General features: G+C 42.5%; 1 protein-coding gene across 3 annotated transcripts in view; it reads right to left on the minus strand.

The window, feature by feature from the left end:
- ythdc2 (YTH domain containing 2) overlaps positions 1–22,378 on the minus strand; it is a 44,984-nt gene that overhangs the window by 9,824 nt on the left and 12,782 nt on the right. For all 3 annotated transcript variants that reach the window (XM_079290021.1, XM_079290020.1, XM_079290019.1), the window contains exons 8-27: positions 18,647–18,749; positions 18,289–18,445; positions 17,028–17,132; positions 16,775–16,911; positions 12,462–12,597; positions 11,880–12,006; positions 11,699–11,764; positions 11,138–11,316; positions 10,869–10,965; positions 10,469–10,556; positions 10,215–10,295; positions 10,019–10,101; positions 9,822–9,927; positions 9,044–9,163; positions 8,639–8,911; positions 6,016–6,142; positions 5,256–5,461; positions 4,573–4,762; positions 3,269–3,360; positions 864–983 (exon numbers count right to left, since the gene is read on the minus strand). In XM_079290021.1, coding sequence (XP_079146147.1) covers positions 864–983; positions 3,269–3,360; positions 4,573–4,762; positions 5,256–5,461; positions 6,016–6,142; positions 8,639–8,911; positions 9,044–9,163; positions 9,822–9,927; positions 10,019–10,101; positions 10,215–10,295; positions 10,469–10,556; positions 10,869–10,965; positions 11,138–11,316; positions 11,699–11,764; positions 11,880–12,006; positions 12,462–12,597; positions 16,775–16,911; positions 17,028–17,132; positions 18,289–18,445; positions 18,647–18,749 — 2,593 coding nt within the window. The remainder of the gene's footprint in view (positions 1–863; positions 984–3,268; positions 3,361–4,572; positions 4,763–5,255; positions 5,462–6,015; positions 6,143–8,638; positions 8,912–9,043; positions 9,164–9,821; positions 9,928–10,018; positions 10,102–10,214; positions 10,296–10,468; positions 10,557–10,868; positions 10,966–11,137; positions 11,317–11,698; positions 11,765–11,879; positions 12,007–12,461; positions 12,598–16,774; positions 16,912–17,027; positions 17,133–18,288; positions 18,446–18,646; positions 18,750–22,378) is intronic.

Genomic DNA, 22,378 nt, shown 5'->3' on the forward strand with positions numbered 1-22,378 from the left:
ACCTGTCTGTGTGACTGTCACAGAGGGGGCGTGTCTACAGCACCGGACTATGAATCTCCACTCCGCCGTGGTGAAAGCAGTCTCTACAGTATTTTCTTTTTCATAGAGGCCTGGAACAGCTTCACACTGAAGTGGGTGGCGTCGCTGACAGGCGGGATGGTGGCACTTCATATGTTTGGACATGCCGATGTATTGCCGTTGTCGTGTGTCTCTCTTTAAATAACGCCTACATACCGTAACGGTTTCGTCCGTCATAAGTTACAGGGAAGACAAAATGTTCCCAAACTTGCGACTTAAATGACGCCGCGGCTTCTCAAGTTCCTCCGCTCGCCATGACTTCACCGTTAAATGCTTCTAAGCTGCTCCGTTCACGTGAACACACTACTGCTTTATATCTGTTCACTGACACTCTGCATTGATATTCAGGGACTTGTTACTTGAAAAGGAGCAGCAACACTATGATGATTACACTGTAAAAAGAAAAGAAAAAAATACTCAATTGATCCGCGGTTTACGAGTGATCCGAACCGTGAGGGCTGATCCGTTACACCACTAATACAACAGTTAAGTGAGGCAGCTATTTGTCAAGTTTAGGCGAGAACGAGCACATTAAGACATAAATGACTATTATTATTTAAAGGTTTCCTAAAAGCACTATAAATAAAACAGAGATCCTCAATTGTTTCGACGTGTGGCTGCATCATCAACCAATGCAATGACTATAATAATATTCTAAAAAGAAGAGGAGGATGACAACTTGTCTGAGGCTGCTCATGCGATATGTGACACTTACATACACTAGCATTGCTCTACGTTGGTGTCGTTAAGTGAAAGTACGAGGAAGAAAAGAGAATGTGACATACAGAAACCAGGGTTCCGATGACGGCCTCGTCTTGTTGAGACCAAGGCTTTGAAGGACAACGGATCCTCTTGATGAACAAATTTTGCCACTTCTGCCTCAGTTCAAACACCAGTCCTGCAGCCTGAAAACATGATACGCAACATGAGATTAAATGGTATGTAAAAAGGAAGAGATTCAGTACAAAATGTCAAGGAGGCGGGGCGGAAACAAACAAGAGCAACAGTGTAGACCTAACAAAAGAGAAACCTTTATCTATATCGCCTACTTTCTCCAAAGTATTGGAGTGAATTGTTTCTAGCAGACGTAGTGATGTCCCATGACAACATCTCAAAGTAAAAGCATTAAATATGGGGTGAAAAATAATCTAAATGAGGAACTAATTTAGATTATTGGATCCATGGCTTAAAAATGCAGTAAATGATTGTTAAATAGAAGCAATGCAAGCTTCACTGTATTTTGCTCAAAGTGATCTTGAACATGTTTGTAACAAAATAAATGGTCAGATTATGGGGTACACAAGGATGTTTTCTTTTTAAGTGTTTACAGGTTCATGTTGATGAACTGGTAAAAACACTGTCCAAATACATTGGCTTGTTTTTAAAGTTAAGGCTTTTTCTTCCATTTAGAGCACTTGTAACCTTATACAAGTGCAAGCATTAGATAGATATATAGATATTTAGATCTATATATAGATCTATATATATATAGATCTATATATATAGATCGATAGATCGATAGATCGATAGATCGATAGATAGAGATAGATAGAGATAGATAGAGATAGATAGATAGATAATATATATATATATATATATATAGATATATATATATATATATATATAGATAGATAGATAATATATATATATATATATATATATATATATATCGAGACAACAGACTCTGACTCATATCAAAATACTTTCCCTCACATACATATAAGACAAGGAGGAAGTATTTTATAAAGGGTACAAAACTTCAGTGTGGTTGGCAGAGGTTCACAAGGTATGGAATGCTTTAAAAAGAGCTTCAGGCAGCAGTTGCTACAAACATATGTTAACGCTTGAATACACTGACTGACTTTAGTGTGTTATTGAATCTATCAATCATCCTGTTTTACATGTATTTAGTGTTTGCAGTTATGTTAAGTTGAGGATCTGGTAGCAGATATCGCCACTAGTCGGCGCTGTTCAGGCAGCTGGAAGTTTCAGGGTTAAGAAAGTTTGAGGAGAAGTGGGTTCGGGTTTGTCTGGTTCAGTGTTGGGACTTCTCTTAAATTGTGAGGAAAACCCATAACGAGTTGGACTGATTTATTCCTCATCACACACCCACGTCACTTACATCATCTCCACTTGACATATGTCTCGATTCTATGTATCGCACCTTTGTAACCAATATCTGAACTGATGTAATTAAGGCTTTGAGACCATTTAGCAGTGAGGGTGAGGCTAGTTAGATTATATTTGGGTGTGTTGTAAGTTCAGAGTGTTACGTTTTCAAAATTGTAATTGATTTGGATGATCACAATTTAAAAAGTAACTACTCAATGTTGGGGCAAAGACAGCAAACATGCAGTGTGCCTTCCTTTCGGGAACACGCAGTAGACATGGGTTAGCCCACTAATTCTGTAGTCAAATTATAAAACATGTTAATAAATTGAAAAACATTTCTTTATTATAAAAAGCATGATTGTTCATGTTTCTACAGAACAATCGAGACAATATTAAAATGTGACACCTAAATTCTTAGATGCAGAGGGTTGCAGCTGAACCAGGAGCCTCTCAGCTCGAGGACAGCAAACCTCCAAGAAGAAAGTGGGACTGGAGCATGCTGATGATTTGAAGCCTTTAATAGTCCAATGATGTGACCCCAATGTGAAATCCTTCATAAAGTGCAGCAGCACGCATGCTGTCTACAAGCTGAAACGTCCCTGTGTCAAGTATTGAAACGTTGGTCTGTTTGCACAATTAAAGGCTGCAAATCAATTAGTCTGCTCCAGGCCCTTTTTACAGATGACTGATAGATTACAGCTTCCAGAGACTGAACAGACGCTTGAGGCAGATCAGAGATGCCATCACCAACTGCTACTGATAAGCAGAATCAAATCGGCTAAGACTTAGTCTGAACCTGTCAAGAACCATCCTATGATCCTGTGTGTAAAGGGAGGCTGAGCTAACCCAAAACTTTTCCATTTCCTAATGTCAGGGATCATGTCATGAACATATTTACATTTACAGCTTTGTAATATTTACTGCTGAGGCGCAAAGTAGACATTGATTCACAAGCCAAAAGGTTTTGGACCACTGACATAGAATACACTACAAATGTTGTCGTATGAGGAAAGTCCCATCAAAATTCATAAACTAGGAAAAGGTGGAAAGGTCGGTGTCAGCAGCGATGTTCTCTCACCTCTTTATCCAATTGAAAGATGAGCCAGTCATCTAGCCTCATCTCAGCTAGGTCCTCTGTCTCACTGTCACTGAGGTCAACCGGAGGACTGTCTGAAAGAAGGAGCAGGGAGACAAAGACTGAATGTGAACAGGAAGGCTTCTGAATTAACCTCCGTCATTAAACACTCAGGAGAGAGTGCCATGACATTTCAAACATTAAATGTCTTCAAACGTTATTTTAATAATGGTCAAGACGTGAGAAATTTGGGAAGGGCATGTCTCCTTTCCATTGGCCTCAGAGGATAGTGAAAGAAATCCCATTGTTACGGGAGGAAGCAATGTTTGGGGGACTGAAGGGAAGCACGACCCCTCTACATACTCTGGGAGAGACTGTATCTGGATAGTGTTGGGATGACTTAGTTTACACCCAATTCAGTTATCAGAGTATGCTTAGCCCCCCCGGGAAAGCTTATCACAATCAGAATCAGCTATATTGACCAAGTGTGTGTCTGAATGATCTCTGATAAATTTGTCTTGTAGAACGTCTCTACACTAACAAATGAACAGGCTGGAATGAACTTTAGTAAAGCTCTTCTTCAGACTTCACCATAGGAACAGGTTAGTGAAGGAACAGGATCAGATGAACTAACCAGTTTAAACCTCCTCACTCAATATTTATCGTTCAATAATTAAACTAATTTAACATCAACTTTAACAGGATTCTCCTGTCATGTGACACTGAGGAACTCCACTGGATGGAAGTTTGAGTTGTTTCACTCTTCTTCTTTTGGGGACAAAACTATTTCAAATGTAAATAAAACATTTGGTGTCTAAATTATACAGATTCTGTCCTGGTCATGGAAGAGTGAACAGCTTCACCTCTGGAGAAGTCGTGAGAGTTTGCTCATCTGCCTGCATGTGGTTTGTGGACTTGGAAAAGGCTTGTGTCCATGTCTCTCAGGGTACTTTGTTGGGGATGCTGGGGCTGACTCTATGAGTCATCATTGGTCTGTGTCTTTCTTTTTGGAAGCATGTTCTCAACCAGTGTTTGGTTCAACCAGGGCTGTGCCTTGTCACCCATTAGTTTGTGGACAGAATCTCAATGTAGAGCTTAGGACGGAAAGCTTTTTGCCAAATATTCACAGTGTACACTGGCCCACAATGTTAAGGTGACATCAGGAACCATGCTGATTTCATGGCAATCTAACTAATAGTCAAAATGTCTTGCTGTGGAAAACAGGTTTGAACAGACAGACAGAGATCACCATACTTAAATAAATATTCATGAAGAACAAAGTCCTGAGATTTGAATTGTTTGTTTACCAGTAGCTGTCTGTGCAGCAGGTTTCTGCAGGGCAGAGCTGGGTAGTTTGGCACACCCTCCAAATATAGCCACAGTGATGGCAGTCATGACGGAGCAACAGCGGACACTGGCCATCCTGTGGCCTCGCCTCATCTCGTCATAGATCAACCAGTCTGTGGGAAGGGCCTGGGCCAATTTAGCTGGGCTGTTCTAAACACACACACACACACACACACACACACACAGTAACACAACTAAAACCTTTTGTCTATTAATCCGTCTGTCGGTGCTGTGTATAGGGGCTGCAGAGAAAATCCACTTCATCCAATGTGCATGAAATTAAAGAAAATATGCACCAAGCCATAGTTGCAGGGCATCCATGTGTACATGCAGCTCCCTCCTCTGTGGCTCACTAACTGTGTGGCTTCAGAGGACAAACCTACATGGATTTGACTTTTAAAAAGCTAGAAACCAAAATGCTGAAAGGATTATATCCGTGTCCTTTCTTTCTCAACAGAATGTTTTGACAAGATACGTGTTCATAATGTGTGTAATAACTAGGCATGGATTCTGCAGGTCTTGTAAAGCTCTGACACCTCTGGACAGCGCTCGGTGGATAGAAAGGAGAGTTAAGATCCTTCTCGTGATGAGACCACAATATACAGACAGGATTACGTATTAATGAAATAATTTTTTCCCCTACCTCCTTGAACTGGGACTGGCTCAGGATAGATGTGGCATGAAAGTGGACCTTCTTCTCCCGGTTACTGGAGAGCAGGGAGGTCTCCTGGTTGATATTGACCAGGTTTGGATACATGCCAGCCATCAGTGCTGCCTTCACCACAGCCCAGTTCTCAGAGTTCAGATTCACATCCCGGATGTCACTGCCCCCACGGGCTCGCACGAAACCTGGGAAAAAACAGGCCGCTTTAAATCGAGTCTTCATTTATGCATGCGACAAAAACTACTTCAATAACAAATGTGTTTTCTTCCTTCACAGTCAGACTTCCATATTTGTACTTTTATATGTCGGGACATATTTACTGGGCCACAATTCTCCAATCGATTCAAACGTTCGATTTAAATGTCACGATTTGTTTTGGATCTATGCCATCGTTAGACTATGGGGTCTTGTTTCATAACGATCAACAGATCATTGGTTTTATTTCCTGACAACTCATTTTCTTCTTTAAAATGAGAGGCTACGTGGTTTCAAGGGTGCATGTTTTAGGAACGTACCACACTAACAAAAACAAGATGGCAAGAGGGTTTACAAGAGCTTGAGTTTACGAGGTAAACCTGAATGCACCATGAAGTCTCTGTCTCCGCCACATGCTTTACTGTACAAAGCGATATAGACACACAATGGATGTTAAGTGGATAACAGGCAGTCTGGTGATGGCGCGTCAAACCACACACGTGGTTGCTGTGGAATATAAAACGAAAATGAAAGTGGAACGGACCAATGGCTCGGAGCTGTCCCAGCAGCTGTGTTCTCATGCCAAATATCATGTCCATGGTGGCCTTGGACAGGAAGTTCTTCTCACAGAAGGATCTCTCCCAGCCTTCACTGCGGGCCTTCTGCCATGCCTGACACCACACAGGACAAACATGAACTCCATTCAGCTGGGGAATATAACTTTATATGTGCATCATGGTTAATTGTCACACATTACTTGATAACAATACTCTGACTAGACTGCGACCATTATGTCACATTTTGTGACCATTTTTGGAGACAGTGCCCCTACATTTCATAACTAGGAGCACCAGTGTGAGTTGATATTTCCCCGATTTTTTCTTCTTCTTTAAATCATCATATATATCATGTGACACACACACACACAGGCAGAGAGAGCGACAGACACAAACAGAGAGGCAGAGAGACAGAGAGCGAGAGCGAGAGAGACAGAGAGAGAGACAGAGAGAGAGACAGAGAGAGAGATCCACACTCAGGTTTGCAGTGGTGATACTTTCATTCATTGGATACTTTAAAATTAAAACAATTCTGATTCATCAACAGTGCACAGATTGATTTAGTGAATGGTGGACTGTAGGGCCGTCACAAGCAACCCCAAAACAATTACTGGGTCATTGTAACTGCCCCCAGACAGAGTGCACCCGAGAGATGCTGAAGTTATACTTTGCAGAGCTCACAGCGATCTGTCCAATATCAAACTCTTCCATTGTTTGTTTTCCAGCCATGGGGTTGTGTTGTGCCAAACTTATGTGTAACAATTGAATCACACCTATCAAATAAACCAAAGAGCGCCGAACAAAGGATTGGAAAACCGTAGTCAAAATCAAAAAGAAATAACATGTCAGCTTAGCTCAGCACAATTACAATAGCCCACTTTTATGAGACAACTTGACCGCACAATTTATTATTTGTTCAAAAAAGCACAATTTCACAAAATGTCTTCTGTTAATATTACAAAGTCAGGGTCATAATACAGTTAAGATGGAAACAAATCTGGGTGTGTTGCGTTACATGTCGATTAAGTGGTGCGACAAAATGTTGTTCTGGTGCTCCTAACATTTTCAGTAAGGCCCTAGTGGAAACAGTGAGTCGGAGCCCTGTTTTGTTTTCTCCGTTTTGATTTCTTTGTCCAAAATAATAACTATATGACCAGTTGAAAAAAAAATGTATATATATATATATATATATATATATATATATATATATGGAGAGAATGAAGTTGAAACAATAGGCTGTAAGCTACAAGATAGCATAGACATTCAGTCATTCATCATCAATATCACATACTTTATTCTCACCTCTTTTTAAGCAGAATATATATATATATATATATATATATATATTCTGCTTCATCATGCAAGGATCATGCAATCGGTTGTGTGAGTGAGTGTGTGAGTGATTGTTAACCTCTGTATCTGTCCACTAATCTCTCATTCTGCTGCAGCAAACTGCATCATATTCTGAGGGTGTAGTTATGGCTGCATGTTCAAGGACCTCTAGTGGTTAATGTGACTCACACTTTCACAGAACAAGTTGTATACTGCCACTGACTGCCTGCTGCTCATCACTCACTACTCTTAAAGGCCCCCGTCTGGTAGGGGCCACTAGTGATGACAGAGCTGAGAGCATCTACACCCCCCAGTATCTGCTGATAATAAAGGACAAGAGTTTGCAGTGTGTTTGGCTAACAGCTAACAGAACTACCAGCACAAACAACGCAGTACTTCTCCACCACCAGCTGGCAGAGATCTGCACTATACCGCACCACTAGATACGACTAAATCCGACACACTGGTCCTTTAAGTGGGAAAAAACTAGGCAAAAACTAGTGGCAAACTAGGGTTGGGCGATATGATATGTACCGTGTGAAATGAGTCTAACAGTAGATATTTGGCAATACCGCTTCAACCGCAGTAGCTATTCTCCCGTGATACAAATTTGTGATTTTGATATTGCACTGACTAAAGTCAGGCTGGTATTTATGTACGTCTGTTAATTTTAGAAATCTGTTACACTTGAAATTATTATTCTCAAGAAATTTAAAAGCTTCAATTTTGAAAGTATTTTGGTTTTACTGTTTTGACTCTGTTGTTTTTAACTCAAGCTTTGTCTCATGCGAGTCAGTTGTTTTTGTTTGTATGGAAGTTCTAAATAAAAGTAGAAATTAATCAAATGTGATGAAGTACGTTGTGATTATTTTAAACCATTTGTTAATTGAATTTACAGAACAACTACTGTATCGTCATCTAAAATGACATTTACGGTGATAGAAGATTTTGGCCATATCGCCCATCCTCCCTGTCTCAAACAGTGTAAAAGGCCCAGATATCCAGCAGCAGTTATCCAATTGCCCATCTTGTTTTGAAAAAAGCAGCCTGATAATGGGTAGATAACAAGTTGCTGCTCCCTCTAAACCACATCAATAATGTATGAGCAGTTCAACTAAACAATAATCAGGCATTCAGGCATGCTGTATTTTCAATTCATAGAGACCTCAGGAGGTAAAACTAGAATGTATTTCACAGGAGAAAAAAAGATAAGATTACAGGAAGCATCCCTTTACATCTCCCCTCAAATCATGGCTTCCCATATTAATCCCCACCTACCTGGAAGGCTCTCAGCAGGGCCATGTGGTCGCTGAAGGAGGTGGAGGTGAAACATTTGCGGTTGTGTAGTGCAGCTCTTTTCTGAGATCCCTGAGCGGGAAGGATGAAAGGGTCCCGGTAGGCCAGTGTACAGGCAATGGTTAGAATGGGGTCCAGACACTTGAGCACCACAGCGCACAGCACCATCTTGCCCAAGTGGGGATCCAAGGGGAGATCAGCCAGGTGGTAGCCCAGATCAGTCAGGTCTTCATACTGGTCCATAGCATCTATTGTCTGCAGAGAACGGTGGTATGTATCAATACCAACTCCATGACTTTTTTTTTTGACCGTAATACTGAATGTGGATGTGTAGGCTTGTATAGTCAGAGATCAGGAATAATTGAGGTACATAGTAATATTTGTTACCTTTAGCCTCTGCACAGCGTTCCTGATGGCATGTGCAGCAGGAGGCTGTGGAGCTTTGGACAAGAACTCAGCTACTGGACAGGAGGAGGGGGCCAGCAGTTTGGTCTGCAGACACAGTTCCTTACACACACACACACACAACATATTATCACTATTACAGCCCATTACTAAGGCTACTGCATTCTAAGTAAGTCTCTGTTGGTGCTCATCAAGATCTACTTAATTATATTACAATCCTCCAATAATAACAAAGAAAATACCAAACTCTGTCATGTTAAGCCCAGAGGAGAAACTGTCAGTTGGTGAAGGGACAGCTGCTCCTCTGGCAGCTGAATATGTATCTGCCTGCCACAGCCTGAGAAACACACAGTCACTAATAGATCCACAAAATTAAGTAACTCTATTAAACTGTATAATATATTTCATGTACCGGTACTATCTTATACAATATATATCAGTGTAACCTGCATATGAATCCTGTGTATTTAACATGCAATATGTGTATTCTGTAAAACGCTTTCGCAACATATTTTTGTTCATGCGAATAAAGCTAAATTGAATTGAAAACATATTAATAATAGAGGCAGTGAATGTAATAGAATGATAATAATAATAATAATAATAATAATAAACAGCAGTTAATGATGAACACTAAGCAGAGCATTCATTTTGTAGAGTTTAAATCTTAAAACACTTGCTGTGAACAATGTCTTGAAAGAAAGTACTTCCACATGTAACAGGCTATGAAGGGTGCGCGTGTGTGTTTGTTTGTTGCTACCTGCAGTGGCATCCGCAGCAGCTGTGGAACCTGGAATTCCAGCATGTTGTTGAACCTGAGTCGACTGAAGAGGCGAAAGCAAATCCCTGGTCTGCAGCGGCCGGCTCTGTGGACAGGTCACACATTCAGTAGATTCTTTAACATTGAGTCTGTATGAGGTCAGATATAAGATCATGGGTGTGGACATTGTTGGTTACCTTCCCTTCCTTTGCAAAGCGCTGGCTTTCGAGATCCAAACCGTCTTTAACATGGAGACATCACTGAGGGTATCAAAGGACTTCTACAACAGGAACAACATTTAGGAGTTCATTACCAACCACCAAGTGTGAACTTTTATTTGTTGTTAGACCTCATTTTACTCTTGTTTTGCAAATCCAATTCCAGTGAGTGTACCTCTTTGACCTTTCCTGAATCAATGACGAACATCACATCGCTGATAGTGATGCTCGTCTCAGCAATGTTAGTAGAAAGAATCTGAAAGGAAAAAAACATTTTTAAATGTTATTCTTTAGTCTGATAGTGAGTTAGTACCCTACAAATTTCCTGAAAAGTGCCATTCGAAGGGCAAACCCTACTGGTCACCAGCTACTAGTCATAGTGTAGACAGGATGCAGCTTTGGGTGTCCTGAGTGACACCAGAGACTCACTATTTTCCTGATACCAGGTGGAGTGTTCTTCATGGCTCTCTTCTGATCCAGAGTCTGCATGTCTGAATGTAGAGTGAACACCTGGTACCTGAGAGAGGACACACCTCTGTCAAAGACACACTACAATATGCCGCTGTGCTATACTATGCTCAACACAATCAACTCAACACATGGCAATAAGGCCCAGATTAATCCAGGACCAAGTCTACATCTATACGTACCATATTCTGTTGATCATATATTTTAAGAATCCTGTATTTATCTGAATATCACAATACCATTAAGAACATCTCTAACTTATCATGACTTCAAGTCAACATATCTAAAACTGTAGAATACTATAGATGTTGCATGATGTTCAAATGTCTTACATTCTTCTTATGGAAAGTTTATGTTTCACCTTTCAGAGTGGGTGGAGAATCTCTTATCGTCATATAGAATGCGGTCCCTGAGTGTCACAATCTCATCATATCCAGGAAGAAAAATCAGGACAGCACCTAAAGACCAACAGATAAAAGATCAGATTGTAATAATCCTGAAATATCATCCGTGTTCCCTGAATCTGCCTGTGATTAATAGTCACGTTCGCCGGGCAACGGTTCGACTCGCTCGGTAGTGAGAATCATACAGTAAACAGCCATGTTGTTCAAATGAAGTGCTGAGGCTCACCATCACTGGTGGTGGAGCAGATGTTGTGCAGCAGATCCATGATGAGGTCCAGGTCCACCCGCTCATCGTCAAAGCTGTGGTGGTACAGCTTGAGCAGCTCCTGCTCTTCAGGGCTCAGCTCTGCACTGCCACACTGCATCAGAGTGGACTCATCCAGGCTGCTCACCTCTCCCAGAGGACTGCACAGTACGCATTTATAAAACCTTCTCAAACTGTATTTCAATTCAGACAAGCTTTTACTTTATGTGTAGCTTCTTTAGGGACTGTGCAAAAATGATTGGGGGCAGATGGGCTGACCATTACACATTTCATGGAGATTCATTTCCATATAGCCACAAATGCCACTGCAGCAAAGGGAAAATCAGCTATTCCAAATGTATGTTTAATATATTGAGAATGATGCATTTTTACACTGAACATTCCAGAAACTCTTTCTGAAACACCAAATAAATGCCATTAACACTGCCTCTCTTTAGCAAAAAAAAAGAAACTGATTAACTCTTCTAAAAAGGGGAAAAGGAGTAGTTTAGTTTTGCACATCGTGGTCAACATTACACTCACATGGAAGATTTGAGTAGATCCATAGCATCTGTCTGCTGGAAGTGTTTGGCAAAGTCTAAGGCTGTCCTGAAATGAGATGAATACTGACACTAATAACAATGGTCCTGACTCACAGTAAACATCACGTCATTTAACATAGCGGCCTAATGTCAGCTGGGTAACAACATGGTGGACGTCTTACCAGTCATTGGATGCCTTCATGTTGATGTCTGCCCCCATATTGAGCAGCTGCGCCATCTGTGTGAGGAACCCTTGAGCTGCTGCCACCATCAGAGCAGAGGCCCCTGTGTCACTGTGCCTGTAGTCCACTAGGTAAAGAAAACAATACAAGCCTTCATATCTTCATACATCCATTCATTTTACACTACACTCAGGACAGCACAGGGCCAGCACTTCAATATTATCAGCACATTTTGGGAAAACACTTTTTTGCAGAGTCTGATGTTTTGTGCTGAGCGATAGAGGAGAAGATCAATACCATTATCATGTCTGTGAGGTAAATATGAAGCCGGAACCAGGAGACGGATTAGCCTAGCTTAGCATAAAGACTGGAAGCAGGGGGAAACAGCTAGCCAAAATTCTGAAATACACACACTAATACCTCAACAAGTTGCGTTGGGGAGTTATTCGCTGCCAGCAGTTATGGGCAATAAAAGTATGATTACCATTCTAATAGCATTTAAATGGCACAATTATAAAATTGCATAATGCATGAGTGATTTCAGAAAGGTGAGTGAGAGCAGAGATCAGCTCTGAGTCGTACCGTTTACACTTTCATGGAGGATGAGGTTGAAGAGCTGAATAAAATCATCCTGGTCGTTATTGAGGAAAATGTTGGAAATGCATGAGTCCATCTCCTTCAGCAGCCACGGCTCCAGCTGTTCTGTGTCATTCTCAGCCTGCAACACAAAATAGTACACTGACTCAACTGGGTGCCAAGCATCAACAGTCAGGTTTCCCACAACACAACCCACACTCAACATAACTTGTTTGGATGAAACACTTACCAGATAGAGAGATGTTAAAGCCTTTGCAGGCCTTAATAATAAAAAACTAAAAAATGGCTTCTCCATCTGCAACGTAAGGTTACTTGTAACCGAATCTCATTTATAGTTGTTTTTACAAGCTGTATTAGTCTTAGTCTTGTTGATTTTCACCTTGTGAGTTGGTCAGCTTATCACCTGTGACACAGTTGAAGATTACATACCTGCTACATTATAGTCAGCCACCAACAGCCAAACTAGCCCTGACTGCCTATACCCACATGGCTGTAGATAGACACCGCAACTCTTCAACCTCTGGCATCCATTGCTAGGAGGTATTACCCCGGACAGCCTCGCCGTCACGGTGCAGTTAGCCCTGTGGGCTGTGGCCGCTGCCTTCTTAGCCACCTAGCCTGCTGACTAGCTCATCAGAAACCGGCCTGGGGCGCTTGGTGATAGTATACTGACATGGCAGTAAAACTCCTCACATGCTCACTCAAACTGTCACAGCTGTTTTGGATGTTCTGATGGCAAAAAGTACTACTAATAAAGCGGGTCATCCTTTAACCACAAGGTTACCGATTTGATCCCTGGCTCCTACTGTCTGTTTTACAAAGTGTCCTTGAACGAGTCGCTGAACCCCAAGTTGCTCCCCGGGAGCTTTACAGCAGCCCTCTGCTGCTAATGCTGAGGATGGGTTCATGTCTTTATGTATGTGACGATACAAATAAAATTGAAGTATTCTTAAGCCTCACAATGCAGGTGTGTTTACTCTGGGATCACCATGCTGTCTCTCTGAGGCACTGGCACATCCAAACTATGTCATCAACGAGTGTGCTCATAGAATTAGTAGCAATCCCTGCGACCAACAGAAGCATGTCAAATTTGCCTCCTCAAACACTCCCCAACAATCCCTCATCCTTTTTTTATAAATGAGATTTGATATGATCAGTGCATTGACTTTTTAGGTCCCTGATTTACCATCTTATGGATGTTTAGCTGTCTAACTCCAGAACCCCAGCTAATTGTTTCTATTTACATCCTATGACTACATCTGCAAACCCCGTCCGTCTCATTGCAGAAACGCTTTCAGTCTTATTCAATCAGCATTTAAAGCATTTCCTAGCATTTAAAGCTTGTTGCTCAATGACTATAATCCTCACTTACTGTGGACCCAAACTTAACTCATCTTTTCTGTCTGAACTCCTCACAATAGTTGATTTTAACATTCACATTGACCCATCCACCCACAAGTTTTCATCTGAATTCACCACCTTGCTTGACGATTTCAACCTCCTCAGCATGTCACTTTCTCCACCCATGTCAAAGGCCGTATCCTTAACCTGGTCTGTTCTGTCAATTTACGAATATTTAACATTCACCAGTCTATTTCCTCTGTCTGATCATCACCTCATCCAGTTCACTATCCCACCCCCAATGCCACGTCCACAACTAGTCAAAAAACATCTTTCTAAAAAGCCTCACCAACTTCTTCAATTCCTTACTGTTCCATGGAAATGTCCCCTTGAAAACTACTGCTTTCACCCCAATTCTCAAAAAACCTGGTCTTGAGCCATCCTACCGCAACCACTAATGGCCAATTTCCAACCTTCCCTTCCTCTCAAACAGCCTTAAAAGCCTTGTTGCCACACAACCTCAAACCCACCTGCACTCTAATAACCTATTTGAAACCCGGCAGTTCGGTTTTCGCCCACTCCACAGCACAGAAACTGCACCGTGCTAGCTCAAACAACAGACACACCACACGCAATTCAAAGCTTCTCAGTCCCTCCCAATATTCCAATCCTGCCTCAAGACCATCTCTTCTCCACTGCGTTCCCTGCCCTCTACAGGTCTGTTTGTCTACTTATCACCTGCCTGTCTACCTAACTACATGTCCATCTACCTACCTGACAATCTGCATGTCTACTAGTGGTGCAACAGATCATAAAACTCATTTGTTTGTATCACAGATCAGAGCAGCACAAAAGAAAAAAAAGGAGTTAATATAACTTTCAGAGATCCCTGATCACGTTTGTTTTTGCCGCTGATACTAATTGCAGATCATTGATGATCCAATTGTCAGATACAGATCTCTATGTTGTTTGATTATAGAAGCTGGTCTACAAAGAGCCAGACTTTTTTTTTGCTGCCATCCCAAAAATCATTTCAATCACTCTGAAGTCTGTAAACCATCAAACAAGGTTCATACACATTTTGACCAATGGATTTCCATGACTTTAAACCAAATTTCCATGACCAAACATTTTGTGAAATATCGGTGTATACATGAAAAAGTGAGAAAATGTAGTATTTAAAATAACAATGAGAATTCCAAAGCATACAGTATACCTTAAATGATACAAACGAATGAGAGACAATAGTTTGATCAAAAGAATAAACATTTATAAATATACTCTGGTTGACAGGCATTCATAACACTGACATCTATAAGAGCTTTAGTAGGTATCAGCATCCAGCTTGTGCACATATTGCTTTCCCTTTTGTAGTGCAAAGTTTTCATTGAACCCTGTTACTGTATGGCTTAATATTAACTTCCACTGTTACTGCACAGCGGTTAGAATTGTGGCCTATCTTCTATTTGCAATTAATATTCATTCAATCCAGTTCAAGTATTTAAATGAAAATGATAATCTACTCTGGCTAAAGTAGCTTATCAAGAGTAAAATAATAGTTGTGATCTATACACACCTCTGCATTAGCAACCTGCTGAAATGAAGGTACAGGCACCTTAACCCTCTCATTACTTCAGGGTTATTGAGAGCAACGTGGGACTGTTGGGCCTGTTGGTACACTGGCTGTGGTCATTACAGTGAACGGTGTGTACAGTGTGATGAGAGGACATATGAGCCCTTGTTGCTGTAGTTCATCTCCTTTGAGCAGAGGCTGCATTTAGCATACCCTGAATATCAATGTATTTAAAATACTGTGACAGCAGGAAGCTGTACTCACGTCTGTTTAGACCTCCACCTTTATCCAGGCCCAGCTCACAGCTCAGCCCTCACAGCTCAGCCCTGCGTCAAGCTGCGCTACACAACCAGCCTCCTCTCCCTGAAGCTCTTTGACCTCATCATCTCATCAGTATCTGGGCCTCATGTTTCGTGGTCATGAAAGTTATTCTGACCACGAAATCATCCTCATTCTACTTTGAGTTGAAAAAACAACCTGCAACCAGATGCGCCGGTGTTCCGGTTTAACGTTAACGACTGACCGCGTGAACTGAACCGGAATACGGGGGGGGGGGGCTGCACGTTTCATCACGTTACGTTTTTTCCTTGTAAATCGTGATAATGACGAACGTTAACAGTCGACAAAGTTCAGCATGCAGTGGACGTTAACTTAACCCAGCAAGTCTGAACGGTAACGGAACATAACGTAACTTAAACGTTAACGGAGGGAAATGAAGACGCTGTACACATCTGAACGTTGATTGGCCAAGACTAGACACATCAAAGATGTTCTATTGCGAAGATCACATTTTCTCCTCGTCTCACTCCAATCTGAGAAACGCTGGCTGGCAACTCAGCGTAAATGAACGACATGAAAATATGAATATAACACATTTCCATGACTTTTCCAAAACTTTTGGGATTCTTTTTTTTTCAAGCACTTTTCCAGGCCTGGAAATTACTATTTAAAAATTCCATGACTTTTCCAGGTTTTCAATGACCATACGAACCCCGTTTAATCATAATAATGATATGATAATGATAATCAGATCATCAATTTTAATCTATTGTACTGTTGTTGGTTTCAACATAACCAACCCTAGTTTTGTTTAAATTGTATTCAGGATGGATTGGGACAGTGTTAAAAAAAACAAAAAGTTAAGTTGGAGCCCTGCACTGTCGTGCAGGTTCCACTTGTGAAATTATTACATTTTTATGAAATATAACAGTAAACTTAGCTTCAGGGAAAACGAGTAGTGCTGCTACATCAGATAGCAGAGGCCCCACATTTAGTGAGTATGGCACTTACATTGATAACGAGATGAGTTGCGGAACACTGGACTTGATCTGTCCCACTGAAGCAGTGCATAGAGAGTGGTGTGTATGGGATTGTGTTGGTTTACCAGCTTGTTGCAGGTGCTGTCCCCTCTGTCCAGGGAGCTGCTATCCTGGAGGAAGCCCAGGGCAGACACAGGGGTCCTCTGTTTCTCCTCCTCCACTGTCTTACACCACTCCGTCAAATACTTCTGCTTCTTCTCCTCTGAGAACCAGGACATGTCATACACAGAGGAGATTAAGACAAAGCCAGATGGAAGGCTATAATGCATTTTATATATTCAGTCTGATTCTGTAGACTAATTAATAAAAGCTTCATACTTCTCTGTGTCTCTTCTTTGTATTTCTTCATGTCATTGTTAAAGCCTGTCAGCATCAAAATGTCTTCCAGAAAGAATTCCTTCACTTCGAACTGTCTTCCTATGACTAAACATAAAACAAAACTCTTAATTTATTAATAATTAAATAATTAACACCAAATTCCACATACACAGATAACACTCCTACCAGATTGCACTGCATTTGCATTACTTCAGTTCACAATAATAACCCATCTTTGTATTAGAATGTAACATGTTTTGACTGTAACACTTGCTGCAGTATTTATCAATCTATTAGTGCTACTTCATTGTAAAGGTGGTGCATGTGATATTTGCAATTTCTGGATAGCGGTGTCCCTTTATTTACCTGTGTAAATTGAAGTAAACAAAGGTTTGAACCCTAGACCATTTTTGCTGTTTTCACTCCTGGTCATTCAGTTAGGCTAGCCAGAAATGGCATCGGTTTGTACGAGTCTTACTATACATGTTCTCTGGCCATTTGAATGAAAAATAAGAAATGCTATGCTACTTAAAAATATTTCGCCTTTTTTGCCTGCAGGTCCACAGGTTTTCAATACATCAGAAATATTTGTTATGAACAGACAGAGTACTGTAGGGCAACTGTGGCTTATTGGTAGAGCAGTTCAATCAGAGGATCGGCAGGATGTGTCTGCAGGCGACATTTGGGGTTTTTCCATCCAACTACACTTTCAACCATCCATCCCTTGTAACCAGAGATCCATAGATGTGAATTCATTATACAACAATATTCCACGAGAATAGTTTTAATACTTTGCGATATTATCTGTCGAATGATATGAACCAAGAATTACTTTTGTTTTGATGAATCCCTTTTGAAATTGATTGTATATCTAACATCACCCCTGAAGTCAATACATTGATATTTTTCTTGTACTCAGTTGAATTTGGAAAAAATTAAAATATTTTTGAGAGGCTTGAGACCAACTCTCAATTTTGATAAAAACTTTTTAGATGTTACATTAATCAAACATGGTCAAAAACTACAGGAACACTATTGACTGCAAATAGTTTTCATCCACTGAAAGAAGGTCTTCCTGCGGTAATGTGTGAAGTATACACATGTGACAAACATGTGATACATATGACTTGATTACCTATGATGGGATCATCCAATAGGATGCCTTGTTACATTTAAACATGTTTTGAAATGTATAAAAATAATAATAAGTAATAGCTGGTATGAGCATTCATTTAGTGAACACAGAGTTAGCAGGACGTACGGTGGATAACGGGGCAGGAGCCAAAGTACTGAAGAAACAGGTCTATATCCAGAGCTGCACTGGACAGGATCAGTTTCAGAGTGGGAATCTTCTGAAGCACATCCCGCATCTTGGTGAGCAGGAAGTCAGTCAGGCCATCACGCTCATGCACCTCATCCTGTTAAAACACAGCAAGTCACTTTAACATGTTCAAACAAAAGTCAAACTGGGAGCTGAAACTCATTTAAAGAGAAACTTAACACCCAATGAAAATGCTGTTTTTCAAAGAACAATCCCAGCTTCTAATACATGCAGGATAACAGAGTAAAATGATTTTCTGAGACTGTATGTCCTGTTTATTTCTAGTCTTGATGCTCACCACAATGACATGTGTGACAGTTGTCATGCTGGCATCTCCAGCCATCAATGTTCTGAGGAGCACTCCACTGGTGCAAAAGGTCAGCAGCGTCTTAGGCGAGATCCTGAGGTTTCAAAGTCAACAGTTACTTGAGTCATTCACACTTTAAACATTATTAAGTGTTACACAGGCTTGCAAACGTGAGACAGGAAAGTTAAATAGAGGACTTAAGTGTCACCTGAGAAGAACCCTTTTCAGACATTAGTTTTCAGACAAAGACTGTACTCTACATAAACATACTGTTACTGTGCAAAAACAAGTACTACTAAAAGTAAAACATTACTTACTAAAATAAAAACAAAACACTCCAGCACATTTCTTTTTATTACATTCTTTGATCGTTATCTCCGATATCATATTACTATTTGGCAAAACAATCAGCAAATCGTGTGCATAATAGACCTTGAAAAGTAAATATAAAGAGTGTTACATGTTACAATGTCCTTAAACTGTGTTCAGTGTAGATGTCCAAAGTCACAGTTCCCATCACAGACAGACACAGATCACATCCAGGTCTCTCCAATCACATGAAGTCAATAAGATTAGAGTTAAAAATCTATCTCTTGTCTTTCTGAAAATGTCTCATGTCAGATGACTCATTCAGGCTTAATGAATTGAATAAATCAGGACAGGAAGCAGCAGTAGAGTAGAGTAGTAGTTCTGAAGCATAATATACTGTATGTATAGAAACACACTGACACACTGCTCAGTGTCAGCAGGGTTCTCTGATGTACTGACTTCAGACCAGCATTCACAACTGCAACACTGTTAACTCATCTGTCAATATAAGCTGCTGCTAGCGCTCTTAACATTAGGCTCCCGAGGATCTAAAAATGCGTGTAAAATGCCAGCCGTATCACTTTCCTCTTCTTCTGCTGTAGCTTCAGTCATGCTGTTATGAACAGAGGGTCATGAGCGGACTATCTGCCTCTAGGGTAGGGTGCAGGGGTTAGCAGGTGAAAGAGTTTGAAGAGGTGGGTTTTGAGGGCTTTTTTGAATGATAGGGAGGGAGCCTCACGGATGTGGATGGGGAGGGTGTTCCAGAGGGGAGGTGCAGCAGCTGAGAAGGCCCTGTCACCCCAGGTCCGGCGCTTGGTCCTGATGGTCTTAGTCAGAGTGTTTGCACCGGCCGACCTGAGGCAACGGGTTGGGGCGTGGAGGGGGAGGAGGTCTGAAAGGTAGGGAGGGGCCAGGTTGTTTAGGGCTATGTAGGTGGTGAGTAGTATTTTGAAGTCTATTCTGTATTTGACCGGGAGCCAGCGGAGGTTGCAAAGAACCGGGGTGATGTGATCATCACGGCAGGTGGAAGTGAGCAGTCGAGCGGCAGAGTTCTGAACATATTGGAGTTTGAGGATTTTGTTGGGAGAACCACAGAGGATGCTGTTGCAGTCGTCAAGTCTGGAGGTTATGAGGGCATGGATGAGAATTTTGGTGGTGGCAGAGGACAGGGAGGGTCCGAGGCGTGCAATGTTCCCGAGGTGAAAGAAGGCAGTCTTGGTGATGTGGTTGGTGTGGGGTAGAAAAGAGAGGGTGGGGTCGAGGATGATACAGAGGTTGCGGACCTGGGTGGAGGGGGTGACGATGGAGCCATCAATGTTGAGGAAGGGTCAAGGGTACAGGTGGAGGTCTTAATGCTGGAGAGTATATAGGAGAGGTCCATTTCAGTGATTGACCTGAAGGATGAGAGTGAGTGGCTTGGAAGTAGGGGAGAGTCATGTTGAGGGCTTGGGGGGTGGTGGGGGCTGCCAGCTGGTTGTGTATTGCAATGATTTTGTCGTTGAAGAAGGATAGAAATGAGTTGCATTTGCTGGTGGTGAAGGAAGTGGAGATGGTGTCCATGGGCTTGAGGAGTTTGTTGATGGTGGAGAAAAGCATTTTGGGGTTGTTGGAGCCAGATTGGATGATGGAGTAGTGAGAGGAGCGAGCGCTGTTCAGGGCATCTTTATATTGTTGTTGATGGAGTTTGAAGGCATCAAGGTGAACAGTAAGTCCAGTTTTATTGGCAAAACGTTCCAGTTGATGGCCCTGCGCTTTGAGGTGGCGAAGTCAGTCAGTGTACCAGGAGGCGGAGTGGGTGAAGGAGATGAGTTTGGATTTATTGGGGGCGATGATGTCAAGACAGGAGGAGAGTGCATCATTATAGTACTTGACCAGGGCAGTGGGGGAGGCAGTCGAAATCGGAGCAGAGGCAGTGGCAGCCAAGGTGGAGGAGAGCGAGGGGATGTTGATAGACTTGATGTTCCGGAATGTTATGGTGTGATTCTGCTTAACATGGGGGGTGGGGATGTCTATGTCCAAGGTGATAGCCAGGTGGTCAGAGATGGTGAGGTCGATGCTTGTTAGATTGCTGATGGTAATGCCGGATGTGCAGACCAGGTCAAGTGTGTGTCCTTTTTTATGGGTGGGAAAGTCTATGTCGGGTCAGGTGCAATGCAGACCGGGCGGTGGGTCAGGCGGGAGACCTGGGCATGCCGATCGCCGGCAGCATAGACTAGCTCTAGGGACGTGGAACGTCACCTCGCTAGCGGGGAAAGAGCCAGAGCTGGTACAGGAGGTGGAGCGATACCAGCTAGATATAGTTGGACTCACCTCCACACACAGCGTTGGCTCTGGAACCAAGCTCCTGGAGAGGGGTTGGACTTTGTCCTTTTCCGGAGTTGCCCAGGGTGAGAGGCACCGGGCGGGAGTGGGGATACTCACGAGAGGGTCGCCTCCATGCGCCTTCGGGTTGCGGGGAGCAAGGCTCCGACTGTAGTTTGTGCTTATGCACCAAACAGCAGTTCGGAGTATCCGGCCTTCTTGGAGTCGGTGGGAGGGGTCCTGGAAAGGGCGCCACCTACCGACTCCATAGTTCTCCTGGGGGACTTCAACGCTCACGTGGGCAATAACGGAGAAACCTGGCGGGGGGTGATTGGGAGGAACGGCTTGCCCGATCTGAACCCGAATGGTGTTTCGCTATTGGACTTCTGTGCTTGCCACGGTTTGGCCATAACGAACACCATGTTCGAACATAAGGTGGCTCATAAGTGTACCTGGTACCAGAACACCTTAGGCCGGAGATCAATGATCGACTTTGTAATCCTATCATTTGATTTGCGGCCGTATGTCTTGGACACTCGGGTGAAGAGAGGAGAAGAGCTGTCAACTGATCACCACCTGGTGGTGAGTTGGATCAGATGGCGGGGGACCCGGTTGGAAAGACCCGGCAAGCCCAAACGTGTATTGAGGGTGAACTGGGAACGTCTGGTGGAGGACCCTGTCCGGGGAGGTCTTTAACTCCCACCTCCGGAGGGAGGACACAGAATCCGAATGGACCATGTTCAAAGCCTCTATTGCGGACGCGGCCGCTAGGAGCCGTGGCCGGAAGGTCATCGGTGCCTGTCGTGGTGGCTACCCGAGAACCCGGTGGTGGACACCGGAGGTGAGGGAAGCCGTCAAGCTGAAGGAGATGTTCAAGGCCTGGTTGGCCCAGGGGTCTCCTGAAGCAGCTGACAGGTACCGGCAGGCCAGAAGGGCTGCAGCTGTGGTGGTCGCGACTGCTAAAACTCGGGCATGGGAGGAGTTCGGGGAGGCCATGAAGAAGGACTTTCGGTTGGCCTCAAGGAGGTTCTGGCAAACCATCCTGCTAACCCGGACGGGGGACATCGTCGGGCGGTGGAAAGAGCACTTTGAGGAACTCCTAAACCCGACCAA

Source organism: Melanostigma gelatinosum (genome assembly GCF_949748355.1).
Source record: "Melanostigma gelatinosum genome assembly, chromosome: 18".
NCBI lineage: Eukaryota > Metazoa > Chordata > Actinopteri > Perciformes > Zoarcidae > Melanostigma > Melanostigma gelatinosum.